The sequence below is a fragment of the Quercus suber genome, unplaced genomic scaffold (genome assembly GCF_002906115.3).
Source record: "Quercus suber isolate HL8 unplaced genomic scaffold, Cork oak 2.0 scaffold_185, whole genome shotgun sequence".
NCBI lineage: Eukaryota > Viridiplantae > Streptophyta > Magnoliopsida > Fagales > Fagaceae > Quercus > Quercus suber.
Genome location: NW_027069643.1, coordinates 386,429 through 411,652, shown reverse-complemented (window position 1 = coordinate 411,652; position 25,224 = coordinate 386,429). Strand labels below are relative to the sequence as shown.

Below are 25,224 nucleotides of genomic sequence, written 5' to 3'. Positions count from 1 at the left end.
CAAAAAAAAAAAAAAAAAAAAAAAAAACAAAAAAAAAAAAAAAAAAAAAAAAAAAAAAAAAAAAAAAAAAAAAAGAAATCAATGAAATGAAATTTGATGGAAAAACTTAATAGAATAACAACAAAATATAGGAATAAATTGGAGCCACCAAAAAAAGTCAAAAAGCTTTCAGGTTATGATATTGTGGTGCATCAGGTCAGATACACCAAACCCTCTACGCCCAACACACATACACATGTTACTGATAACTCAAACCACAGCAAAGCAAATGATTTATCCAAGAACCTTATGGAGGTTTCTAGTATTCAGCCTTATTGTCTCATTCTAAATAATTGCATCAAAATATAAGAAACTTTTCTTAAGCAAAAATATTGTGATTACCCAATACATCTCAGAAGTTTATCTCCATGCTGAAATGTAATGTTCTTTACATTCTTTTGGTTAACTTTCATTAGAAAAAATTAGAAGGCTCACCCCCATTCTTTGGGTTAACTGCACATTGGGACTGACACTAGCCCCACAGTACTCACTGCTTGGAATTATAATGTTGCCTTGTTGGGCACTTCATGTTGATGCCAAATGATTCAAATCCTTGTACACATACATAAAACTGATACTAAGATTTGCAACGCATGCCAATAACATTGACACTTATCCAAAGAGCAATTCAGCAATAGCCAAGACTACTACTCACATTGATTGTGCAATGTACATCACATTTCTAGTTTTAGTCATCTCGAAATCTTAGTAAAGCTAAAACCAAATATTTGCAGGATGAATTGAGTCCTTGACTCTCTTTCTCTCTCTCTGAGAAATTTTTTTTGCTTTGTTGTTGTGAAATTTTTTGTGCTTCGTGGTCTTCTTTCTTTTTCTTTTTTGTGGTCTTCCAGCCTATCCAAAAAGACCCCAAATGAGAAATATTTTTTTGTTTATTATTTTAAATTTTCCTGGGTGACCAAACTGTTTGTTTCAATTAGGTTAGGTGTATTGACTTTATTATTTTATTTGGTTCATTTTTTTTCTTTCTATATTTGTTGATGTTTCAGTTTGCATTATGCTAATGTTTCTTTGGGGAATCCGAGTTTATCATTCTTGGTGGCGTTAGACACAGGCAGTGATTTGTTCTGGATACCATGTGATTGTCAGGAAAATGGTTGCATAAAGGCCTTACAGTCATCATTTGGAGTGGTATGTTTACTTTTTTACTTTGAATTTTCTGTTTCTTTGTTATCGGTTTTATTACTTCCAATTGATACGGCTATATGGGTTCCTTTTTCTTCCTTTGCTATTGCAGCCATATTTGCATAAAAACTTGTTAGAAAATTGGCTTGAATAGAGTGCATTAATTGCACATAGATTTGGCATCATATAGGAATATAACCCGACTTATTAAAAGATGAATCTGTCTTATATGGCTAGGAAAGTCTCAGTCAACTTGGATTGTAGACTTTTTTTTCTTTTTTCTTTTTTAACTATGGAATTCTACTATGGAATTCTACTTGAAAAGGTACTATAGTTAATAGCATAAATCAACAAAGTCATTAATCTCTAATTCTTAGATTAATTATTTTAATTAAAACTATTATTTCTGAACTTGATTTATCTAAATATTTTAACTTTTTATTAGATATGATAGGATTTGAAACTAACAGCTTTTGTTATTTGATGATTGCTCTTTACTATCAAATGAAGATACCAATGAGTTTATTTCTTTAAAAAAAAATGACAATAAGAGATTTCACTAATTAAACTAAAAGCAAGCCACTCTAAAATATATTAATTATTGATTATTTTGAGCTCTCTATATTGAAAATAGGAGGTCAAAGAGAATAGTACCATGTCATGTCTTTAATGGGTCTTTAAAATGGTTTATCGATTCCAGGCCCTAAAAATGACATAGATTTGTTTACTAAAAATTGTGCCTCAGGATTTTTGAGTTCTTTCTAGCTAATTCATAGATTGAATCACAAGAATGTTGGTTTAATTGCATAATGTATATTCATCATATGGCTGATAATGATGTAGACTGATGTATATTGTTACTAATCCTCAAACGATCAAAGATTATATATATATATATATATTTTAGTTGTTTCATAATGCTAGGACCTATACATAAATGATAGAACTCAAGCCTCTTTGTTTGTTAACAGATTGAAAATAATTCGTGGCCATGTTACAAAGTAAGAATAGTCTGTCCATTGTTATTATCTTATGGAGTCTTGGAACTAAACTTGTTTAACTGTTCTTGAAGATGTTAAAGAAAGAGGAATGCATCAACTCCATGTTTAGCTCATACCATGCTTGATGCTTGTTCCTTTGCTATTTAGATTTGCATACTGCATGCACATCCTGTGTATGTGGTCTATTTTTATTTTTAATTTCAGTAAAAGTTTTAATTTAAAAATTAAATAAATTAAAGCCCTTGACTGATCCTTGGAAGGAATTTAAAGAGGTTGGACGTATAAATTCAATCATTAGTGGAGAAGTATAAATGTGGAATTGAACCTTTTTAGGCAAACTTGTATTTCTGAGTCTATTTGCAAATAGGATGTGATGTGTGTGACTTTTATTCAAGAGAAAGACCAACCAAGGGAGTTAAATATGACTCACGATTTATGACGTAAAATTTTGATCATTAATTTTTTTTTTTTTGGCTAAATTTTTTTTATCATTAAATAGTTTTCTCTTGTTGCTTTCTTTTCTATCACAATTACTAAAAAATGTAGAAAACAATGGATAAGTGCTAATCTGACTCATTCTCTCTACTCAATGATTATTAATATTATAGGTTCAAATTAAGTTACATCCATGTTCCTTCTCAAGATGTCTTGCTAGAGCTATGTGTGGGTGCCACCACTGCTTTGAGCTAACTTCTTCCTCTAGAAAAGGAAAAATGGAAAAACACTAAAGCTGAGCTGATTATGCACGCTATAATTTGTGCCTCTTTTCTTAAATTCCCATAGTCAATCCACTCAATTTTTATTTATTTATTTATTATTCAATAATTACAATGAAGAGGGAGGAGGATTTAAATTCTAGATGTCTTCATTGAAAATATAAGTTTAACTACAAGCAATGACGGAGCTAGAAATGACTTGGTTCATTCTATAACACATGAGTTAGGCTTTCTAGGAATGACTTGGTGCATGGTTTCTTTTTAAGGCATTTGTTGAGGGACAGGTAGATTAAGAATGGTCCAGGTATGACTTCATTCCATTTATTTAATAGATTTGGGCGTGTGGTTTATTTATTTTTTTAAAGGTGTTTATTGCAGCAAGCTTCTGTAGATCAATTTGTTTCTTCTATTGGAGCATAATACGTGAAGTTTCCTTTCCCTTATTGTTGGCTGACCGGTAATTATGGGTCTAAAATTTATAACTTTTTTCTTGTTCTCTTGATTTCCACTTTTTGCGCATACATTGTTTAATATATTGTTCCCTCAAATGGAATCCTTGTTCCTTGTTGCACCAAACTTCTGTAGAGATCGATTGATGCTGAATGTGGTTTAATTTGGGGCCATTTTATGTTTGCAAGGTCATCGCTTATTTGAATGTGGTAATTTCTCTTATTGGTATGGTGCAGGTAGATTGATGCTGATCTTGTGGTTGCCCAGGTTGAGTTCTTCATGTTATTGGTTTGTCCTGTGATTGGCATGACTTAGGCTTTTTGTGAATCAAATTCTTTTAACTTGCACATTTGGTCTTATATAGCATTATTATTTGTAAAAATTCTATGAATCAAATTCTTTTAATCTATGTATTTGGTTTTTGCATTATTATTTGTAAAAATATGAATTGTGGTTCATTACAAGTGTTATAAAATATGTATTATAGGTACATTTCAGGTGCTATAAAATTATTATTTTTTTTTTAAAAAAAGGACCTATACCAGCGTTTTTGAAAGCGCTAGCATAGGTCCTTTTAAATTATATTGATTCAAGACCTATGCCAGCGCTTTTGAAAGCGCTGACATAGGCCTTTTAAATTATATTCATTCATGACCTATACCAGCGCTTTTGATAGCGCTGGCATAGGTAGTACCTATTCCAGCGCTTTTGAAAGCGCTGGTATAGGTTATTTTCACATCTTCATAAAGGTTGTCCCGACACAAGTAAAAACGCCAGGACAGGGTCTAAAAGCGCCGGGACCTATCCCAGCGCTTTTAAAAAGCGCTGGTACAGGTCCGCGTGACCCTATCCCGACTTTCAAAAACCAGCGCTTTGAAGCGCCGGGAAAAAAAACGCCGGGATAGGAATTTTGACCCTATCCCAGCGCTTTTTAGGGCTATCCCAGCGGTTTTGAAAACGCTGGGATAGCCCCATTTTTTTGTAGTGCAACTAGGTGCTTCGACATGATACCGAATAGGGATATTGACAAAACTAAATTGGAGAGAGAGAGAGAGAGAGAGAGAGAGAGAGAGAATTGCATATCAAAATTGTGTGTTAATATTCGTAATTTATAAGAAGTAGGAAGTTTCAATGAAGATTTATCTTTTAATAAGATACATATATACCAAGACTTATGTTGAATCTTCGTCTCTAGCACGAGGAAAAGTCACCCTGGAAAACGTGTTTTTGCTAAAATTTTGTTTGCTTAAACGATTTTGCTGGGAATCTTACCGGACAGTGAGTCGGTCGCAAAGGGAGATTAGGGGCCCCTCATTTCAACTGCCTCTCCAAATTGCCAAAGCTCAATTTTTATTGAACAAAGTTTCTCTCCAAACTAGAAGTTCGGAAAAAAATTTATCAAATTTTTCATATATCTCTTTTTTTAGTATAAATTTTGAAAATCTAACCATTGAATTTCATGTTTCTTATGTTCTTAACATACATATCAAATTTTATTCAAATTGGATATTATTTACTATTCGATCAATAAACTTATTTTTTATACACAATTTTAGATCATAAAAATTTGAAATTTTAACATTTGTTTGATGAAATAGCAATTGATCTTTGATCTTCTTGAAATTTTACATGCATAAAGAATATAATAACAACATGCAATCCAACGGTTAGATTTTCAAAATTCACACTTAATATAGAGATATATGAGGAGTTTGTAGAGTTTTTCTCCAAACTAGTTTGGAGAGAAACTTTGTTCATTATTATTTGGTCCCCTTCAAAGAAAACAACAACTACAGTAATGGTATAATAAAAAAAGAAAAATCTAAAGTTTAAATTTTTATAATAAAAAAAAAAATGGTATTGCCAAACCTTTTATGAACTCCATTTTTAATATTTAGTTTCAAAATTAAAATACAAATATATTTCATGAAATGTGAAAGTGATTTATTAAAATTTTCGTGAACGAAATTATTTGTGTCAATGATATTTTTTATATTTTAATGTGGTAATGCTCAAGATGGTAGAATTGTCAAGATGGACTACTCAATAAATTGCTAACCATATATTTTCATTTCAATGAAGAATACAGCTTTGGGCCTTTGGCCTCTCTGAAAATGTTTTCTAGCTTCACCACTCGCTACAGTTTTGGACTTGTCATTTCAAGTGTGGTTATAAATGAAGCAAGATGTTTATAAAAAAAACCTGTTCATAATTGTTTGTTTATAAACAAGCCAAATAAAGGTGGAAAATTGGATACGACCCATAAACTCGACACGACACGACATGAAATTAGTAGGTTATGGGTTGAGACTTAATAAGTTCGTGTCATATTCAAGTTGACACGACTAACTCGTTTAATAAACAGATTGGATTAGTGTTCAACATATAGAACCTGTTTGACCTGTTTAATTAAATAACGTTTTACTAATATACCCTTCAAACTTTAAGTCTATAAACTTATTAGTTATTGTGGTTTATTTTCTTTGACATATCGCGATTGATTAACTTGTGATATTGAGCTATGCTATGGTTTTTGGATGATTATTTGTGGTGCAGTTACTTGTTAGTTCTAAATTTTATATTAAAAATATTTATGTGCTTGTTTTTTGATAAATTTTTTGTTTCATTTTGATAAAATCTAATACGACATAACTAACCTGTTTAATAAATGAGTTGTGTTAAGGTTGTGTTAGTGTTGAGGAATCTTCACCTTTTTAATAAACATGTCGCGTTAGTGTTGACCAATATAGTTTGATACTTATGAGTTAACATAACACGAACCTAACACGTGAACATGAATTGCCACCCCTAGAGCCAAACTTGAGCCTTAATTTTAGGCTTATTTAAAAATGAGCATAGCACATGCAAAAAAATAAAATAAAATAAAATTCATGAAAAGGATTGTGGACAATAGGGCTTAGTAAAAAACAAGCCGAACTTAGGTTGATTTATGAGCTTGGTAATAATAAGATTGATATAAACTAGTATCTTACTAAAATTTTAATTAATTGAGAATTGAGGACCACATGCCTCAATCAATAGATTTGATTGTATGCTTAATATAAGCATGATAATATACTTGTATAATGTCTTTAGCTCAAAAACTTGATATTGAATTTGAGCTTGGTTTGACTAATGAATCATGTTAGACCAAGTCAAGCTCAAGTTCTTGAACTATTTGACAAATTTAGGCTTAAATATAATTTATAGGCTTAGTTCAAGTTTAAGAAAAGTTTGAACATTTATATTTGTTGTCTAGTCAAATTCAAACATCTAAAACTCAACTTGAATGCTTTTAAAAACTCAGCAGAAACTCTAAAATACAAATTGAAAAAGGCGTATCAAAAGAAATTTTTTTCTTTTAAATTTTTTTATGGGAGGCGTGCTTTATGCTATATTATATAGACATGGTTTCTTTTCAGAGTTCTATTAGTATTAGACTGCTGTGATTCCTATTCCGTATAGGCGTATAGCATTAATAGTAGGTTGTCTTTTATTTATTTTTAAATCATTACTAGGTAGGACTCAATTCATTACTAGGTGGGACTCATAGTTTTAGAGCATTTGCAGCAGTGGTGGTATAAAGCAATAATGCTATATTTTAGCTCTACTATCCCTAAAATGATGCTGCAGCAGTGGAGCAATAGCAAAAAAATTTAGATGAATTGCTACAGTGCACATCTATATATAGATGTGCACTGTAGCTTGAAGCAAAAAAAAAAAAAAAAAAAAAATTTAGCCGGACCTCTTTGTTTCTATTTTTTTATTCATTTTATCAAATCCAGTTCATTCACTCTCAGTCTCACTCTCTCTCGTTCATCTCTCATTCCTCTCAAGCTCCACTCTCTCAAAGTCGCCGCCGCCGCCATCGTCAAGCTCACTCCGGTATGGTACAACTTCCTTCTTCTTTTTTTTTTTTTTTTTCAAACCGTGCCACTCTACTCAGTCCGTTGCTCCTCTCTACTCAGTCCTCACATTTCGTTTCAGCCCAGCGCCGACTGAAGCCCCAGCCCAGCGCCGACCACTCCTTGTGTTCTCCACCTCAAAGGCCGAACCTCAGAGCTCCACCCTCTCTCTGTTATCTCATGCCTAGCGCCGATGTGGGTTTGAGTTTGTGTTTTCCGATCTGTTGTGGGCAGTGGGCTTGTGTTTGTGGCAGTGGGCTTGTACTCGTGGTGGTTTTTTTTTTTTTTTTTTTTTTTTTTTTTTTTTTTTTTTTTTTTTTTTTTTTTTTTTTTCTGCTGTGGACTGCTGGTGGTGGTGTTGGTGGTGGTTGTGGCTGTGGCTATGGTTGAGGAAAAAGATTGGAGATTTGGGGTTTTTTTTTTTTTTTTTTTTTTTTTTTTTTTTTTTTTTTTTTCTGTTGTGGACTGGTGGTGGTGGTGGTGGTGGTGGTGGTGGTGGTGGTGGCTGTGGCTGTGGTTGTGGCTGATGGTAGAGGTGGATGTGGTTGTGGGTGGTGTTGTGATGTTTTTTTTAGGAGTAGAATATATTATTTTATTGTAGTGGTTATAATATTTTATTGTGATGTTTATATTATTTTATTGTGTTGAAAGCTAAAATAGATCCACTGCTGCAGCATGTGTATAGGTAAAATAGATAAAGTAACTTTTATTGGTGCTAAATAACTAAAATTATAGATGTGCTGCTGTGAATGTTCTAAGGACCGTTTAGTGCTATATTTTAAACAACTATTTTTAATTTTTAAATAATATTATATGTATTTCTAAAAAATATAAAAAATGTTTGCCACTGTTTGTTAAGGCTCCTGAGTTCTGAATTGTGTAGTACTAGGTTGTTCCCAATAAATAGAAAAGTATTTTTTTGTCTTTTGTGTAAGAGGGGCAAATAAGACATTTCAGTTCAATATACTATCATTATTAGTAAAAATTTTGAAAGTTCAGGGGCACCTCCCTCCCTCCGCCCTTGTTTGTGATACAATACAACGTGCGTTTTGTTACCTGAAAGGCCAACTGCAATCCTCATGGTTTTTTTGCGGGCATGGTCGCCTTTAACCCCTTTTCTATGTTTTTGCTAAGAGTTGAAGTATCCTATGGCATGTTTGGATGTTTAAAAATGGAGGTAGGGTAGAGTAGAGGAAGAAAGAATAATCTAATTACTTTGTTTAGAAGTTTTTTAAGGGAGGAGGAGAAAGGTCAGGAGGGGTTTGGAGATGTTTCAACTACCTCTCACTCCCATTTTTAATTTTTCAAAATTAAAGAGATTTGAAGGGAGAGTAAAACTCATAAATTATTGAATATATAAATTACCTCATTTACCTTTATTATATTAAAAAAATTACAAGGTATTTTAACATCCAAAAAAAAAAAAACCGTAACCCACGAACTCTCTTAGCTCTCTTAGCCACAAATTTCTCTCAAGCTCTCTCAGTTCTCTCAACTTTGTAACCCACAAATTTCTAAATTTCTCTCAAGCTCACTCAGATCTCTCAGCTTACGCTCTCTCTCTCTCTCTCTCTCTCTCTCTCTCTCTCTCACGACTTCTTCACTCTTGGACTGTCTTTCACTCTTCTCTCTCACGCCTAGCATTCTCTCACAAAGGTAAACTCTGTTTTAATTTCTGTTTCATGGGTTTCTTTTAAGTTGAATCAAATAACTATATTCTTAAAATTGTGATTTTATTGGGTAATTTCTTATTAATTGTGATTTTATGGGGTAATATTATGTTATTTGTGGGTGGGTTTCGGATTTGAGGGCTTTTTTTTCTTAAATTTAAAAGTTTCAAAGTATTGCTCATTACGTGCTTGATAAAGTGCTTGAGTGAGTCTAGATTGTGAACTTGCATAAATTTGTATATTTTGGCTATAAATGGATCTGTGTTTCTTGTTTATTTTTATTTTGTAACTTCTTGTTTTTTTGTGAATGGGTTTTTGATTTGGGTAATTTTTTTTTTTTTTTGGTGAATGGGTTTCTGATTTGGCTCCTCCTTAGACCCAACCAAAATGGTACTCTCTCAGCTTTGTGATGTTCAAGTTTGAACTGGAAAATGGATTTGATTTATGTTTTTGGCATTTGGGTTTTGAGAAAACTGTTAGCTTTTAGCTTGAAATCGTGTTTGCTTTCATTTTTCCCTGTTGTTTGGTTGCTGAGAAAATAATAAAAGAGAATTTCTGTTTGTTTGTTTGTTGTTTATATGATGTTATTATGCTTAACCATATGCTGGTTTAGCTTGAATCTGATGATTTTTTCCTGTTTGGATATTATTATATATTTATATCATTTTTTTGAAAATATTTGATTTGAAATCAGCTTAAGCAAACCAATTGAAACAGATGGTTTAAGTAGCTTAGAGGCTTTGAATCCTATTAAAGATTTTCTGGGTTGTTTATATTTTGTGTTGAAATGGCTGATATTTTACACTAGTCCAAAAGGAAAAGTTTATCATGAAAACATGCATTAATTTACAAGAAGATGGACTGTTCTGATTGATTCCTTTTGATTTTCTGCATGCAGGGTATTGCTGATCGTGTTTGTCTCAGTCTCATTCCAACAAGTGAGGGTAGCTGGGTCACTGCTGTAAGGGCATTAAGGTAACTGCCAATACTCTGTATATGGTTCCATTCAATTATTTTACGAAATTGGGGACTCTTGAGTACTTTCACTTGTATTTGGCTGTTTCATATGCTGTGCTTACCTTTGTCACAAGACAAGCTTTGTTGTGTAAAACCTGGCTTTCAATGATCTCGTGAGCCAAGTGTAAGCCTGAAGTGGTTTAGTTTACCAAGTTTGGGCAGAGTTCAATTGGGCTTGGCTTGTTTAATGTTTGGCTAGTTTCCATTGTCTTTTTTTTTTTTTTTTTTTTTTTTTTTTTGGTAGCTTTAATTGTTGCTGGCCGTATACTCTCTGGTCAGACTTTGGATTATTCCAAAGTTACAATTAGGCCAAGTTTAGTGTAGACAGAACTGATTTTATGAACTTGTAGTGGAAATTGAAGTCAAGAGTTCTAGTCCAAGATTGTTAAATGAAAGGATTAACTGTAGACGACTGAGTTATGCATTCTTAAAACTATGGTTTTGTCAAGAAAAAATTTGTTAAATGAGGGTGTATTAAATTAAGTTAAGGGAAATATTTCTAGCCATTTTTTATTTTAACTATGTTATAATAATTATTGTGGTACTTATTGGTGGTTACTATTTTAAAGCATAATTATGATTTACACTCAGACTATCTAGTCTTCTTTGTTTCTTTTGTCCTTTGAACTCCTCTTTTTCTTTTCTTTTTTTAAAGATATTTTTAAGTTATCATTCTTCCCTTGTACTATTTTCCTATGGATGTGGATGGTCAAGCTTTATACTGAAATTGATCAGTTTTACGTAATTCTAGCCCTCAAGCTAAAGAATTCCTCTATGATATTGCTTAAAGATTATGGTACTTATTATTGAGGTTTCAAAACGTATACCTGTAATTAAGTTTGGTTACTTTGTCTTGTTCTTTGAAGAGCATTTTGGTGCCTCCAAATAATAGAGAAGTTAATAGTGAAAAATTCATAAGCTGTCACAATAACAATTTTTCAAGCCATGCTATAAATTTTCCAGAATGGTTTCATAAATTCTTAATTTTGAAGTGACAGGACATTTTATTTGTTTTGATAACTTTTTATCTTTTCTTGAAAGATCAAATAATGTGGTGATATTGCAAATAGCTAAGGTTTAATTAGTGTCGTATTTACATATTAATAAGTGGTTTAGGGACCCATTAAACTTTGGAACATTTGTAGGGTTGTTTCAACTTGATTTTTCAGTGCCTGTCTAAGCCACTTGGCAGTTTCAAACCCACCCCTACCCCCCTCCCACAAAAAACGCATGAGAGATACCCTCAAATGCTCAAATCATACGGACTTTTACCACCACATAGTGCTTATTATGTCATTCGCTTTTTGGCTTTAATTAATGTCAGTAGCTGGGAAGGGTTAGTATATTAATTGCAGTTTCTACTGCAGCAATGATGTTCATTAAATTATGTTATGGTGATACTTTTATTTGTCTTGTAAAGTTGTTGATGGTGGCTATGAAGTTGTTTCTTTTATTTGATTTTAGTTTTAGTTATTACTATAACCATGAAGTGGCATTTCACTAGCAAGCCAAATACTTTCTAAGTTTTATATTCTTATATAATGGATTACACAAAACACATTGAATTGTAATAGCTTAGTGTATTTATGCATATCATGGATTGTAATAGCTTTGCTGTCATGGGTTAACTTTGTTAGATGGATAGACAAGAGAATAAAAGGAGACGTGTATTGCAAATCTGGGAATGGAGACATGGATTATGGGATTGAGAATGGAGACACCGAATGGCAATTGCTTATGTAGTTTGCCTTGTTGCCTATTGGTTAATACTTCGAAGGAGGCCTCAAAGGAGGACAAGTAAAACTTACTCAATTGGGAAACCATTGATTGAACAGACACAAAATGTGGCTTTAGAGATACTTAACAACAAAACTCCTCAGCAGAAATCCAGCATTGCGAACTGTGATTTCCAGTTAATTGTGGATCGCCTTACTGATGGGAATTCTAATCTGAGTCAAAATAGTTCTTGTCCTGCGATTCAAGCCACTGACAAGGTGGTTGTGCAACCGCATTTGGATTTCCAAGAGTGCCGAGAGAGGGAGCTCAAGTTTATAGCTACAGGTTGGAAACGTGATTGTTTGGGGAAGTGGTTCAGAGATGAAAATGTGAGCCAATTTTTATTTTTTATTTATTTATTTTTTTGGCATTGTTCTTGATACTGCTTGCTGTACTAAATTTGACAGGGTGTATTGAGATTCTGAAGTTAACAAATAATTTTATTTTGGATTATACTATTTTGATTAAAGCAATTAATTAATTCTTTTTTTAATGATATTATTTTTCATGATGTCAAATGTAGTGATTTATGCATAGTATTGCTTGCAGGTTGAGTTTGACTCTGATGAAGATGATCCAAATGTATGCCTTGGATGAAAAGATGTGGAAGACTTTAGCCGATGGACATTCAATTTGATCATGATTGATGATGGTGGTTTAGTTTGCTAACTTGGCATGTAAAGCTACTGCTAGTTTTCTACTGAACAACCTAGAAGAAAATTTTTGTTTACACTGATTAGCCTGTAGGAAGCCCAAGAGTTGCGTCTTTGTGAATATAGGAAGTTGGTGTACCAATGCTTGAATTAAGCACAGTTTCAAAAGGATTTTTCTTCAAAGGTGTATCACACAATTGCATTATTTATCAGAGGAATTCTGGCAGGTGTGCAGGGAAATTTATGTGTTTTGGAAAATGTAAAAGAAAATTATTTATGTAAGAACCTATGGTGCTGGTTTTGTTATTATTGTAATTCAAATTCTCTTGGAATGGCAATTGTAAATGGGTTAAAAGTTCTAACTACTACTTTGTGTTCCTTTGCTTGGATTTTACTCATAGGCATATATGCTTTTTATGGAATCAACTGCCTGTTTATGTTGATTTGTGAGAGACTTGGGCCAAGCCTCAGCTTGGTTTCACAAGGCCATTAGCATTAGCCGTAGATTAATGGATAAAACTAGAAGTTAAAAAGCCTCCTTGTTAATGAGAGACAAATTCGATAACGTGATTTTGTCCTCCATCCCTTTTTTTTTTTTAGGTGAAATATGAATAACTGTGTGAGAGGATGAGAGTGTGAGAGGCTGTGACCAAGAGCTCCTGCACTAGCTCCATGGGGTTCAAACATTGAAGAAAGTTACAAGTTACAACACAGAGAGTCAAAGAGATGTTGAGACTTAAAAAGAAAGTGTGTTGTCAATTAAATTCACATATTAAGAAAAAAAAAATATTAAAAATAATAATAATAAATGAAAGAAACACTCAAAATTCAATATTTTGTTGATTTTTTTAGTAAACAAACAAACCAAATATTTTTTTTCTTATTTTAATTATTATCAATTAAGGATGGTTTTTTTTTAGTATAATAAAAAAGTAGAAAAAAATTTAATCATAGACTAATGTTGATTATTTAATTCACATAAAAAAAATTATCAAAAAAAATATTGCATGCTATAGTCATAATTATTTAATTTAACAAATTAATTATAGACCAATGTTGCAAGTCCATTTTCAAATAGGAGTAAATTTGTATATTTTAATAATTTTCTCTTCTCTCCATCCTAATTTTTAAAACATCCAAACAAGAGAAAGGGCTAATTACTCCCTTCCCCCTTATTAATTTTAAAAACATCCAAAAAAGGTGGAGAGGAACCATTTCCCCCTACTCTCCTCCCCACTACTCTCCTTTACTCTCCTCTCTCTCTAAACTTCCAAACAAGCCATTAGACTACTTGTATTTAATTAATGTCAAGTGTTTTAATTATTACTTTGTATGATGGACTTTAACACCTTCCAATGAAGAAGTCTTTCGGCCTTTTCCGTAGAAGTCATGAAAGTAAACAAGTTTACATAGAATTATCTGAATCAGTCCAATTTTGTGTTTGAATGGAGCTAAGGTTACTTGAAATGGCGTCAATGTGTACATACACGTGTCAAAAAACAAGCCAGCCCAAACTATCTAGAGGAACAATGTTACAATAAATTTCACAAATATTATGTTGGAATATTATTATTAATTTTATACGAGCTCAACGCTAATATTACTTTATTATTCATTCTTAACAACTTGCAATACAAATATATACCAACAACAATTAACTTACAATTTCTAGTGTGGCTAAATTGTCCTTGTTGTCAAACGGGAAACAACTAAAACCATACTTATTTGAAGTTCTCTATGAGGAGAGAAAAATAACATCAACAACGTATAATGAAACCAAGCCCTAATTTAAAGTAGAATATGCATCTACATCACCTCATGAAGCATTGAGGACTTTATTTTTGGGTATTAAGAAAAATTTGTCTTTTATAAATGGAAAATTATCCATTAGAGGAATTCATGATGAAGACCAGAAGATGTATAGTTTAACCCTTCAAGTACGTCTCCCTCTTTGTGGTTACTTTTGCTGATGGTTGGTACAAAATTACATTATGGAGCAAGAAGGTGTGTCGTCATATCTGGGAATCTCATAGTATGTGCATGGAGGCAAACCACAACTAGGAGGCCCAACGCTCACTATGTTTGCGTGCCCTACTTTCTTCCTTAGTGTCGTTGCAAGTTTAACGGTATCGATTCCCTCGCCTTTTACCTCTATCTGGTCCTTGTCTTGCCCTTTTATAGTTGCTGATTCCACTCCTGCAAGTGTCACATGCATCAACAAATTAATTAACAGCTATAATAAATAGGTTCAAGTGGTGTTAATATGCAGTGTTACAAATTTTGTAATACAATACAACGTGGGTTTTGTTACCTGAAAGGCCAACTGCAATCCTCATGGCTTTTTTGCGAGCATGGTCGCCTTTCATAATGCGGAAAAACCACCATTGGCTTAGCCCATCCATGGTAACCTGGAGGACTACATTTTGCTGAAGAAACAAAACAATAATAATCACAAATGAAGCAACTTAAAATTAGAGAAAAGTTAATTTATTTTATAATAGCAACTTAAAATGAAGCAATTATATCGTCATGCTTACTCGCATGGGGTGTGTGCGTCTAGAGCTTGTTGATATGAAAGGATGAATCGGAAATATTTCTTCATAATTTTCGGAGCCATCTGATTGACTTGGAGACAAGGCTGGTGGGAAGAGTGCGTCTATGGAACAAGAGAATCGTGGAGATGATCCGTTAGATGCTGAACTAGTCTCACTTTCAGCGTCAGAGCTGTAGGGTGGGAAGATTGATGCAATGGAAACTGTCTCTACTACTGATTGACTTCTTTCTTGTCTAACTCTAACTGTTATAAAATATGAAACGATAAATTACTACTATACATTCAGATACTAAAAATTTTATTGTCTAATTCGGGAATTCTTTGAAACTTACTTGTATCAACTAGGTGCTTCGACATGATACCGAATAGGGAGATTGACAGAACTGAATTGGGAAAGAGAGAGAGAGAGAGAGAGAGAGAGAGAGGAAGAATTGCATATCAAAATGATGCGTTGGTATTCGTAACTCGTAATTGATAAGAAATAGGAAGTTTCAGCGAAGATACTATAAAGTACTATCAAGCCGTGTTCCTTCCGCGTGACCGACTAGACTGATGGCCAGGTTCCCTTCCTAGAAAGAAATAAAAAATTAAAGAGGAGGAAGTTTCCCTGTGCTTAACAGTCTTCTCACTGGCGACAAAGTGTGTTTGGACCGTTTGGTAGCTCTATCTGCGAGTCAAAAACGTGAATTTGGAGAGCATTCACATCTTGCTGTGGCTCAATTGCCATATTAGCTTAATCCGGAGCTTAACTTGGCTTTGGTATATTTAAAATAAAAAGAGAAAATTAAATTCCACTGCCACGTATTTAAAATAAAAGGAGATTTTGAGATTGTTTCTGATTTCTACCAAAAAAAGAGATTGTTTCTGATTGAAGGAAGATCTCGGCGGCTCGATTTTCAAAATCTCTCAGGTTTGCTATTGCAATTAGATTTAGATTTAGATTTAGAATTTCTTTAGCTATGATCGCACCGGCTTTTGGAATGATCGAATCTATTCTCAGCCTTAGACAATGTTACGAAAGTATATTATTTTCACGTTCGTCAATTTCTCTAGGGTTTGCCGATGGATCGGCGATTAGGTTTTGGAAGTTTGTATTTTGTTATGTATTTTCATGAGGGATTATGGAATAGTTGGATTGTTTTTAATAAGCTGTTATTGCCAAATCAGAATTTCAAGATTCTTCGGTTTCTCTAGGGTTACTGTTATAGCAAGAATCCTAAAAAATTTATGTTTCTTTGGAATTGATTGGGCGGAACAGGGAATTTTTTTGATTTTTTAGTAGGGTTTCTGATTTGTCAGATCAGAGAATTTTAAAATCCTTGATGGGTTAGCGAGGATTTTCTTGATTGCAGTAGGGTCTTTGATTTGGAATTGGATCTTCTTCCATGGAAGAAAGAGATTGATTTTTGTTTTTGGTTGCTTCGCTTTGTGGAATGCTTTATTCATTGGTTTCCTACTCCTATTATTTGTGGGTATTTATAGTATGGAGATTAAAACTGCAAAAAGAGGACAACAGGGAAAAGAAAGTTCTGTTTTTGATCGATTAGGAGCAGGACGAGGAGGACATTTAAACAACAACAGCAACAATATATGCAAATTTTAGCCTAATTAGTTGTTTCATCATTTGAATACTAATATAGCCCAATCCTGATATCTAGATTTTAGAAATTTGATTTGTTCCTGAATAAGAGAATGGAGGATTTTATGCTTCGCTGCTAATTTTGCAATGGGATTCATAAATGACAATTGGTTTATAGAAATTATATCCTAGATAGAGAAAGTTGTTTTTGAAAATTCATATTTATGAGTTTTCTGATAACAGGCACTCGATGGAATTGCACTTCCTAAAAGATGCGACAAGCTTTGTTCAGGTAGCAGTGACGCAACAATTCGGCTTTGGGACTGCCATACTGGTCAATGTGCTAACGTGATTAACCTTGGTGGCGAAGTTGGATCTGTTTGTAGTGAAGGCCCATGGCTCTTTGTTGGCATGCCAAATGTTGTGAAGGTGAGCTTAAAATTGAGTAATGTTTTTAAATTTTTTTTACAGGTTTTGTCAGTTCAAGATGTGACCTTGATTTGGCATGTTGGTGATGCTGCAGCTGTGGAATACTGAATCAGGTGCTGAATGCAGTCTCAATGGACCTGTTGGGCAAGTCAATGCATTGGAATCTGTTTACAATTTGCTTTTTGCTGGGGTAGAGGTAAGCTACTTTGCTGACAAGTTTAGAATTCTTGCATTTTCTAACTAGCTTTTATTCTTTCTATTTGATTAAATTTGGGCAATGTTGAGTTCAGGGTGTTGCTCTTTTCAAATTTTTTTTTTTTTTTTTTAGTTTTTTGAGCAAGAACTTATCTCTTGTTATTCAATGTACTCCGATATTGTGAGTGATATCCATAGCAGATGCTTGGGGTTGGTGCAGTTGGTTATCATGCTTGTCTCACACACTAGAGTTTCCTGGTTTGAACTGGGGCTGAGACACTACTGTCAAAGCCACTTGCTTACTTATTGAGGGGGGGTGTTGAAAGACCAATGTTGATGCTCGAGGTCTCACTAGATTTTGGTGTTGTGTGTTTCATTTGTGTACATCACTTATATTCTAATTGAAGTTGGTCCGAAATTATTTTAGTATTACTTTTGATTGCAGGATGGTGTTATTTTGGCATGGAAAGGCACTTATGAAACTAATCTTACATTTCAACTTGCTGCAACCCTTAAAGGTTACACACATGGTATAAACATGGTATAACATCTTTAGTTGTTGGAGGAGGCAACAGGCTGTACTCAGGTTCCAAGGACCACACAATAAGGGTTAGTTTTTTCTCTTTAAGAATTTTTTCCCCTGTTGTTACATCTTTTATGTTGTGAGTAGTTAGTATTTGAAGAGAGCTTGATTATTTAAGATCATTGGTCCATCTTTTACATCTTTTATGTTGTTACACCATTGATTACATCTTTTATGCCGTTACATCTTTCCCCTGACCTTTTTTTTTTAGTAGCTCTGTGTTGTTCTTGTTCCAAATTTACCCTTTTCAAATCTTGCATTGAACCAATATGATGTACTCTCCCTCATGTATTTTGCTGGCAACAATAACATATCCTTGTTTTAGTGACTAAATTATTTAAGTTAAATTGATTAAGTTCTACTCTGTAAAACATAGCAATATCTATCTTATGTGGTACTGATATGATTTGAATTAACTAACTATCCCTTTTGTTTTTGTTGTAGTTGTCATTTTCTTTATATGTGCACAAGGATTGTATATTTTGTTTTGATTTGTCAGAAAAATAATACTAATAATTTCTGATCTTATTTTTTGTTTCAGGTTTGGGATCATGAAAATTGGTAGTGTATTATGACACTGAATGGGCATGATGATGTTGTGAAGTCTCTCATGTGCTGGGATATGTATTTGTTCTCTGGTTCATTGGATTGCACAATAAAATTTGGGCTTCTACTGAGGATGGCAGCTTGGAAGTAATCTATACTCACAGTGAAGAGCACGAAAGTTATCGAACCACAATTAGTTTCATTTACTTTCTTATTTGCTTCCCCCCTTAAGTAATTGAGGTGTGCTACAGTCGTTGAGCTGTGTTATTATTGGTTTGGTAAAGGAAAATTGTATTGTTACGTCAAAAACTCAATTGGTAAAGGAAAAATAGGTCCTGCGGGCCTCTTTTTTATTAGAGATCAGACTGGTTTGCTGACAGTGTATACATGGCTAGCAGACTAATGGCTAAGACGTGCCCAAGACTAGTAAAAGCATGGTTTTTATTAGTCATGGCAAACAATGTACAGTATTTTGAGTACATTTTCCAATGTACAGTAATGCGTATTTTGAGTAAATTTTCCAATGTACAGTATTTTGAGTTTAGAAATTCATGTTATTAAGAACTTTGAGGATAAAACAATGTAGTGTTTTTATTTCATTATATACCCTAAGGCAAGGGTGAGGTTTTTCCATCTTGAATTTACTGTCTTAGTAGTTTTTGTGTACTGCCCCTTGAGGTGAACAAAGTTACAAAATAAAGTGGGATTTGATCATATTCAGATCTCCTTCTACTCACTTTATTAGATGTTTTTGAGGTCTACTAAGAGGTTTAGAATTCCATTTTCTAGCCATTGCTCAGTTTAGAGAACTTTTGCAAATAACACTGAAGAATCGTATTTCAACAACAAAACCATATGCCTTGAACTAGATCCTTATTTCTTATTAGATTACATGAATATAATTTCTTAGTCAATTACACTTTCTTTTACAAAATTTTTCTTTTCTATTAAAGAGATAGACCATAGAAAGTCATTCCACACTTACACGTGGTGCTCTACTTGTGATTTTTGAATTAAATCCAATGGCATGAATAGTATGTAGAATCTAAGTTACAACATTTAAGACACTCTACCTATGTTTTAGCCATTGACAAAATTCATACACGTGATCACATAATAGTACAAGAGTCTTGGTTGTTATCTGGGACGTCATATGTGTAATAATATGGCACACTAGCTTGATAAGCTGGCCAAACCATTGATTGTATTCCATTGTGTGTGTCTCCCTCATAACTGATTGGTGAGAGACTCATTAACTCAGCAGATCCAACTTTCTTCCTCAGCAAAGATGTCAAGTGGACTGAATCAATGTCATTCCCAACAACAACAATTTGACTGCTATCCTCACCTTGCAAAGATACTGATTCAACACCTAAAGCACCGAAAAGAAAGATCATTAATTTTAAATTCCTAAATGAAACTCTGTTGAGCTTAGTTGAAGTAATTGGGAGAGAAAACAAGTACGTAAAGAGCATGTAAATTTGGTTCAATGTTAACAATTGAAAGAAAAAAAATGATTACCTTGTACACCAACTGCAATCTTCAAGGCCTTGGTCCGAGCATTCTTTTTGCCACTATTTAAGTTCACCCGGATCACTACCTTCTGCTGCAATAAAGTTAATTAGTGGCAGTTAGTATTACATTACATAACATGATTGGAATTTGGAAGTTCATAAGGAACAGAACTTCTAAATCATTGTTGAGCATGGTATTCACCACTACCTTCATTTTCTTCGTCAGAGAGTTCAAATTCTTATCAGGGAGGAGCAGGGTGATGTTTTAGATGGCTTATAATTTCTGGGTGTCGAAGCTTGATATGACAAACAAGCTGAAAGGGAGGGACATATATATAGGATTATGTTTCCATTTAACAACATTTTGTTTGTCCTCTCTAGAAAAGTTTTGGGTCTACTACTTTAAGCGGCTTTCACATTCACACGGTTTCTTTATGAACCCAGATGACGCGGTCAGCGTAGGCTTTTTACTTGTAGTTGACCCCGGTCAAATATAAATAATTCTTTTAATAAAGATGACAATTTTATTTCAAAAATAAATATGTACAAAAGTGTAGTGTTCAGTTAACTTAATTGGTAAAGTTTTCTTTATGTTCGAACCCCTTTCCATCTCCCCTCTATGCGTGTGTGTTTATTTCTCAAAAAAAAAAATTTGTAAAGTCTTTGATTGTTGAATAAAATATCTTGGGTTCAATTTTCGTCTACACAAAAAAAAAAAACTGATCAATATTTTGATCTGATGATAAAAAATTATCATTAAAAGTTGACCTTTTAGGTTGAAACTCAAAATAAATAAATAAATAAAAAAGTACAAAAAGTAATGAGGACAACGAAAGCTATAGGATTACAAGATATTTCTATTTGCATGATTGCATCTGCCAGTAGACATGAATTCAGAAATGGGGGATTATCTTCCATTCAAATTCATGCCTCTTGTTGAGTAAAAGCATAACAGGATAATCATTTCACGTGAAATTTTATTTGATTATGATCATGGTTTTAAAAACCGAACCGGTCATAGAACCCTTTTTTTGTAATTTCCGGTTCAACCCCGGTTTTTGACCGATTTTTGGCCGATTTTCCGGTTGTTGACGGTTATTGACCGGTTTTGGAGCTTTTAACCGGACCGAAGTGGCTCCCGGTTCTTGATTGAACCGGTCGGACCGACCGGTCCGGTTTTTAAAACAGTTATTATGATCAAATATAAAAATTGTAATTTAATTTTTATTCCTAGATATACCTTATTTTGGCACTACATATATCCTTAAGTATGTAATATATAATTTAAACTATAAAATGGATTCATTGTAAATGATAAGGGTAAATTTTACACTTCCCTAATACTTTTTTTATTTCTAATGAAAAGTGACTATATCACATTGAATAGTATTAGGCAACATCGGAAAATAAAATTTATCATTTTACATGATAACCCATTTTCTCTTTTTTTTTTTTTTTTTTTTAATTTTAATTTGTTTATTTGTTCTTCTTGGAAAATAATAACAAACTCTTATAGGACAAGAATTTTATAATATTTGTTAATAATTGAAGTTAAATTGACCATAGAAACCATAATAGACATTTGAGTTGAGATACCATTGAAGACTCCTATAATTTTGTGTATCGTCCATAGCTATTTACCAAAAAATAAAAAATCGTCCTTAGCCTAACCTTTTTTTCTTTTTTGAGAAGCAAGTCTTTTGCCTAACTTAAGAGCAATACTACCAACAAATTTACTTTTATTAGACATCATCAAAAGTAATCATGTAAAATGTTGTAACAACTTCTTGGGTAACTAATCTGCCAACCTTAAGAAAAATTAAGTCAAAAGTTACAAGCTTTCAAGACAAATGACCGTACAAAAGCACTTAAAAAAAAAAATGTAAAAGACTACTTCCTAAAGCAAAAACACTTGATTATATAGGAAAACAGTTGAAATGATTGAAACGAACGCGGCATGACCAATTATTGGACGTGTTCAACCTAGTTCCTACTCGTTTGATTGATTTTCCGATTTGGAACCTTACTCTTTTTCATTTATTTGAAGAACACTTCAATATATATAAGTAAAGATATCATGTGAGAGAACATGAACTTCTACCATGTGATGCATTTTTTGAGATTTTATTAATTTAAGATTTTACCTTAACAAAAGATTGCATTTATATCAAAGTATTAATTCATTGAATTAGTCAAATAAGTAAATGCATATATATGAATTATCCATAGTTATGCATTAATTATCTAATAGGATAAATACATTTATTTTGCTATATTAAATACATTTATTTTTCCATATTAATTATTTTTAGTGCACTAATTATTTAAGGATAATGAAATTCTGTTATCATTTTTCTAAGATTTATAGGAGAAACAATTGATTTGAATTGTGGTATTCTTGCTCAAACTTAATTATTTCAGCATTTGAAACAAAGTCTAACAAAAGAAAAAATAAATTTAATAACACCCAATCAAGAATATATATATATATTAAAAAAAATAATGGAAGGATATTTGTTTTTTTATTTTATCAAAATGATATTTGCATTCTTGAATAGGCATGAAGCATGTCTATCTATATTAGTTTTTGTATCATGTAATTTTCGAATTTGTAAATGCATATTGTATGACCAAAATTATTATACAACTTTTATTATAAAATAGAACACTAAAAATTACAATTTTTTACAATGAGAATAATTAAAATATTGAAGGAAACTAATAACAAAATGTACAACACATCATTGAAATGTTATTGTGAAAGAACTTTAACCCGATAAAAGTAGTGAAAGAGCTTTAACTCGAAAATAATCAAACCTAGCTTTTCATGGCCATTTTGTGGAGCCACATCAATTGTTTAGCACAATCCCTAATTTAGAAACAAAATGGATAAACAAGCTGTAGGCTAAGAAATAAAAAGTTTCTCAAAAAAAAAAAAATGCTAAGAAATAAAAAAGAAATTGAATAATAGGAAGGCAAACTATACTTATGTCAGTTGTGGCTTTCAGAAGCCAGAGTAATACTCCAATGTATTGATCAAGCAGGTGTCTTTTTTTGAATGCAATAAGCTGCATGTGAGCTAGAAACGTGTAGGTATATGAATAGTCAAGTTCTATTCCAAATTGTTAAGAATTATTTTCTCTATCTCAAGATATGTGTAACCTCTATATGCAATTATACAAACTTTTTTGAGTTTACACATAACACAATTACTAATATCGTCTTACAGTTAAACTTAAAATATATATGATACCTAAAACAAAATGGTTATAATATATAGTTGATATCGTATTCTATTGAGCCTTGATTTGCTTGCCAAAATACCAATTTGAACACTAAAAAGCGAAAAATTGTACTTAATTTTGACATTAAAAAAAAAAAGGAATTACATTAAATTAATTATTTAATTTGTCCCGATTGAATGTTCGATAAATTAATTTCATGGTTCGAAGACCCGAAATTTCTAAACTACCTTAGTTGGATTCGCTTTGACAAAATTTGACCAAGCTAGTCAACAATAAAATTAACCCAAAATTCAACCCATCACCAAATTCCATCTTATTTTGACCTAGGATTTGTTTGGATACAACTTATTTTGCTGAAAACTAAAAACTGAAAATATTATAACAAAATAATTTTTAAATAGGTGAATAGTGCTGTGGGATCCGTGAACAGTGCATAAACCGTGTGCGCACTGTTCATAAACAGTAAAATTTGTCTCTAAAAGCGGTAACAAGTGCAGGAAAAAAAAAAAAGAAAAAAGAAAAAAAAAAAGGCAGAAAACGCAAAAGCAAAATTAAATAAAAATAATTTACCAAAAATATTAAAATGAAAACTTTATGCATAAACTTGATTCTGGAGCCATCTTCCAAAGTCTCCAACTTGCCAAATCGGAAGATTGAGACAATAGAGTGGATATCTTTAGAAAATAGACATAGAACCTTTCCAAAGACACCTTACTTGAACAAAATAGAGGCCGGAAAAGCAATAAACTCACAAAGTTAGAACAAATTGAACAAAATGCACTTTTTAGGTCCAAAACTGATTTTTTGGGGTGTCTTTGTGCAAAAATCTATTACGTTTTAGCCATGGATTACGTAAAAAGTTGTTACTTTTATGAAGTACGATCAATTGTCTATGCCTTGAAACAATTCAAAACTGATTTGCTTGGGCGTCTGTGCAAAAAACTATTAGTTTCAGCCATGGATTATGCAAAAAAAGATGATATTTTTATGAAGTATGATCAATTGTTAACGTCTTGGAACAAACGACTCATCATAATTATCTTCAGATTGAGAGATATCGCATGCACAAGTTAGGCAAAAATTCATCTTTGTAGATTTCTGCGCTGATGAAAATAACAGTTGAGTCAATTTGAACCTTTGCCATTTGGGGTAAATTGGTTGACTTAACCCTATGTGGTTCATATATTTAAGGATAATGTAGCCCCTAGAACCTGCTATATTTGTCAAATTTGGAAAATAATTATTCTTTGGTGATGGGTCCCTCAGATGGCCTTAACTGGCCTAGTTTCGGGTTGTACTTCTAATATTTTGTCTTATCTTTGAGTAACTAGGCCTTCTTTTATAAGAAACAAACCTTTCAGAATGTTAAATTTGCTGGATGATGAAAATAATCACTAGAGTGATGGGTCCTTCAAATCGCCTTAACTTGGCCTAGTTTCGTGTCAATCTTGAGAAATTGGATTGCACTGGACTTTGTGGGCGGAGTTGATCAATCTTGTTGACTGGCCTAATGGTTATATCAATGGGTGTTAGGCTGAATTTCATGAGCCTGAGTTTAGCTGATTTTTTTGGCTGACTTCTATCAATTTTATGGCTAAGATAAGTAATTTCATAGCTCAAAGATGTGCCAAAAGTGTCCTATTTGTTAAAATTGTTGTGTGATTGTGTGTGATAAGCGGGAGAATGAAAGAGAGGGCATACACAAAAGTTTAGGTGATTCGATCTAATGGCTTACGTCAATAATAATAATAATAAATAAATAAATAAATAAATAAAAACTCTTGAATGACTACATATTGATATTAAGCATCTGTGTTACAATAAACTTAATGTGGGCCACTTGGGCCATAATATGTCTAAGACAGCCTATAAAGCATAAAGTTTTAAGAGATGTTTCATTTCATTTAGTAAATAATAATGATTGGATCTTCTTATCTTCTCTTTATTAGATGTTTTGAGGTCAACTTGGAAGTTTAATTAGAAGTCCATTTTCCAGCAATTGCTCATTTCATAGAATTTCCGTGGATGCCATTAAAGAAGTTTATTTCAAGGGTTTAGATTATTGAAGATATTTATTTCAACAACAAACCATATGCCTAGAACTAGATCCATTTTTTTTTTTTTTTAACATTACCTGAATATAATTTCTTATTCAATAACACTCTTTCTCTATAATTTCATTGTCACTTCATATCATGGTTTAAGAAAA

The 25,224-nt window shown here is 32.6% G+C and overlaps 3 protein-coding genes and 1 pseudogene across 4 annotated transcripts; 2 read left to right on the top strand and 2 right to left on the bottom strand.

Annotated features, from left to right (window-relative positions):
- Positions 1–8,670: 8,670 nt before the first annotated feature.
- Positions 8,671–12,735, top strand: LOC111987169 (uncharacterized). The gene is made up of 4 exons (XM_024018875.2): positions 8,671–8,910; positions 9,823–9,899; positions 11,579–12,046; positions 12,267–12,735. Exons 3-4 carry the CDS (start codon positions 11,666–11,668, stop codon positions 12,312–12,314), a joined length of 429 nt encoding a protein of 142 aa, XP_023874643.1. The 5' UTR covers positions 8,671–8,910; positions 9,823–9,899; positions 11,579–11,665; the 3' UTR covers positions 12,315–12,735.
- Positions 12,736–13,958: 1,223 nt separating this feature from the next.
- Positions 13,959–15,410, bottom strand: LOC111987172 (uncharacterized). Its single transcript, XM_024018879.2, has 4 exons — positions 15,257–15,410; positions 14,908–15,167; positions 14,682–14,796; positions 13,959–14,566 (listed from the first exon to the last, which is right to left on the bottom strand). Exons 1-4 carry the CDS (start codon positions 15,279–15,281, stop codon positions 14,355–14,357), a joined length of 612 nt encoding a protein of 203 aa, XP_023874647.2. The 5' UTR covers positions 15,282–15,410; the 3' UTR covers positions 13,959–14,354.
- Positions 15,411–16,407: 997 nt separating this feature from the next.
- LOC111987154 (zinc finger CCCH domain-containing protein 63-like) lies at positions 16,408–18,896 on the top strand (annotated as a pseudogene).
- Positions 18,897–19,112: 216 nt separating this feature from the next.
- On the bottom strand, positions 19,113–20,090 carry LOC111987159 (disease resistance protein Pik-1). 2 transcript variants are annotated; one of them, XM_065778530.1, is made up of 3 exons: positions 19,979–20,090; positions 19,778–19,859; positions 19,113–19,628 (listed from the first exon to the last, which is right to left on the bottom strand). In XM_065778530.1, the coding sequence occupies exons 1-3, from the start codon at positions 19,982–19,984 to the stop codon at positions 19,366–19,368; spliced, it is 351 nt and encodes a 116-aa protein (XP_065634602.1). In that variant the 5' UTR covers positions 19,985–20,090; the 3' UTR covers positions 19,113–19,365. The 2 variants fall into 2 exon arrangements, with proteins under 2 accessions (XP_065634602.1, XP_023874630.1); XM_024018862.2 differs by having other exon boundaries at positions 19,778–19,862; positions 19,979–20,088.
- Positions 20,091–25,224: the final 5,134 nt, after the last annotated feature.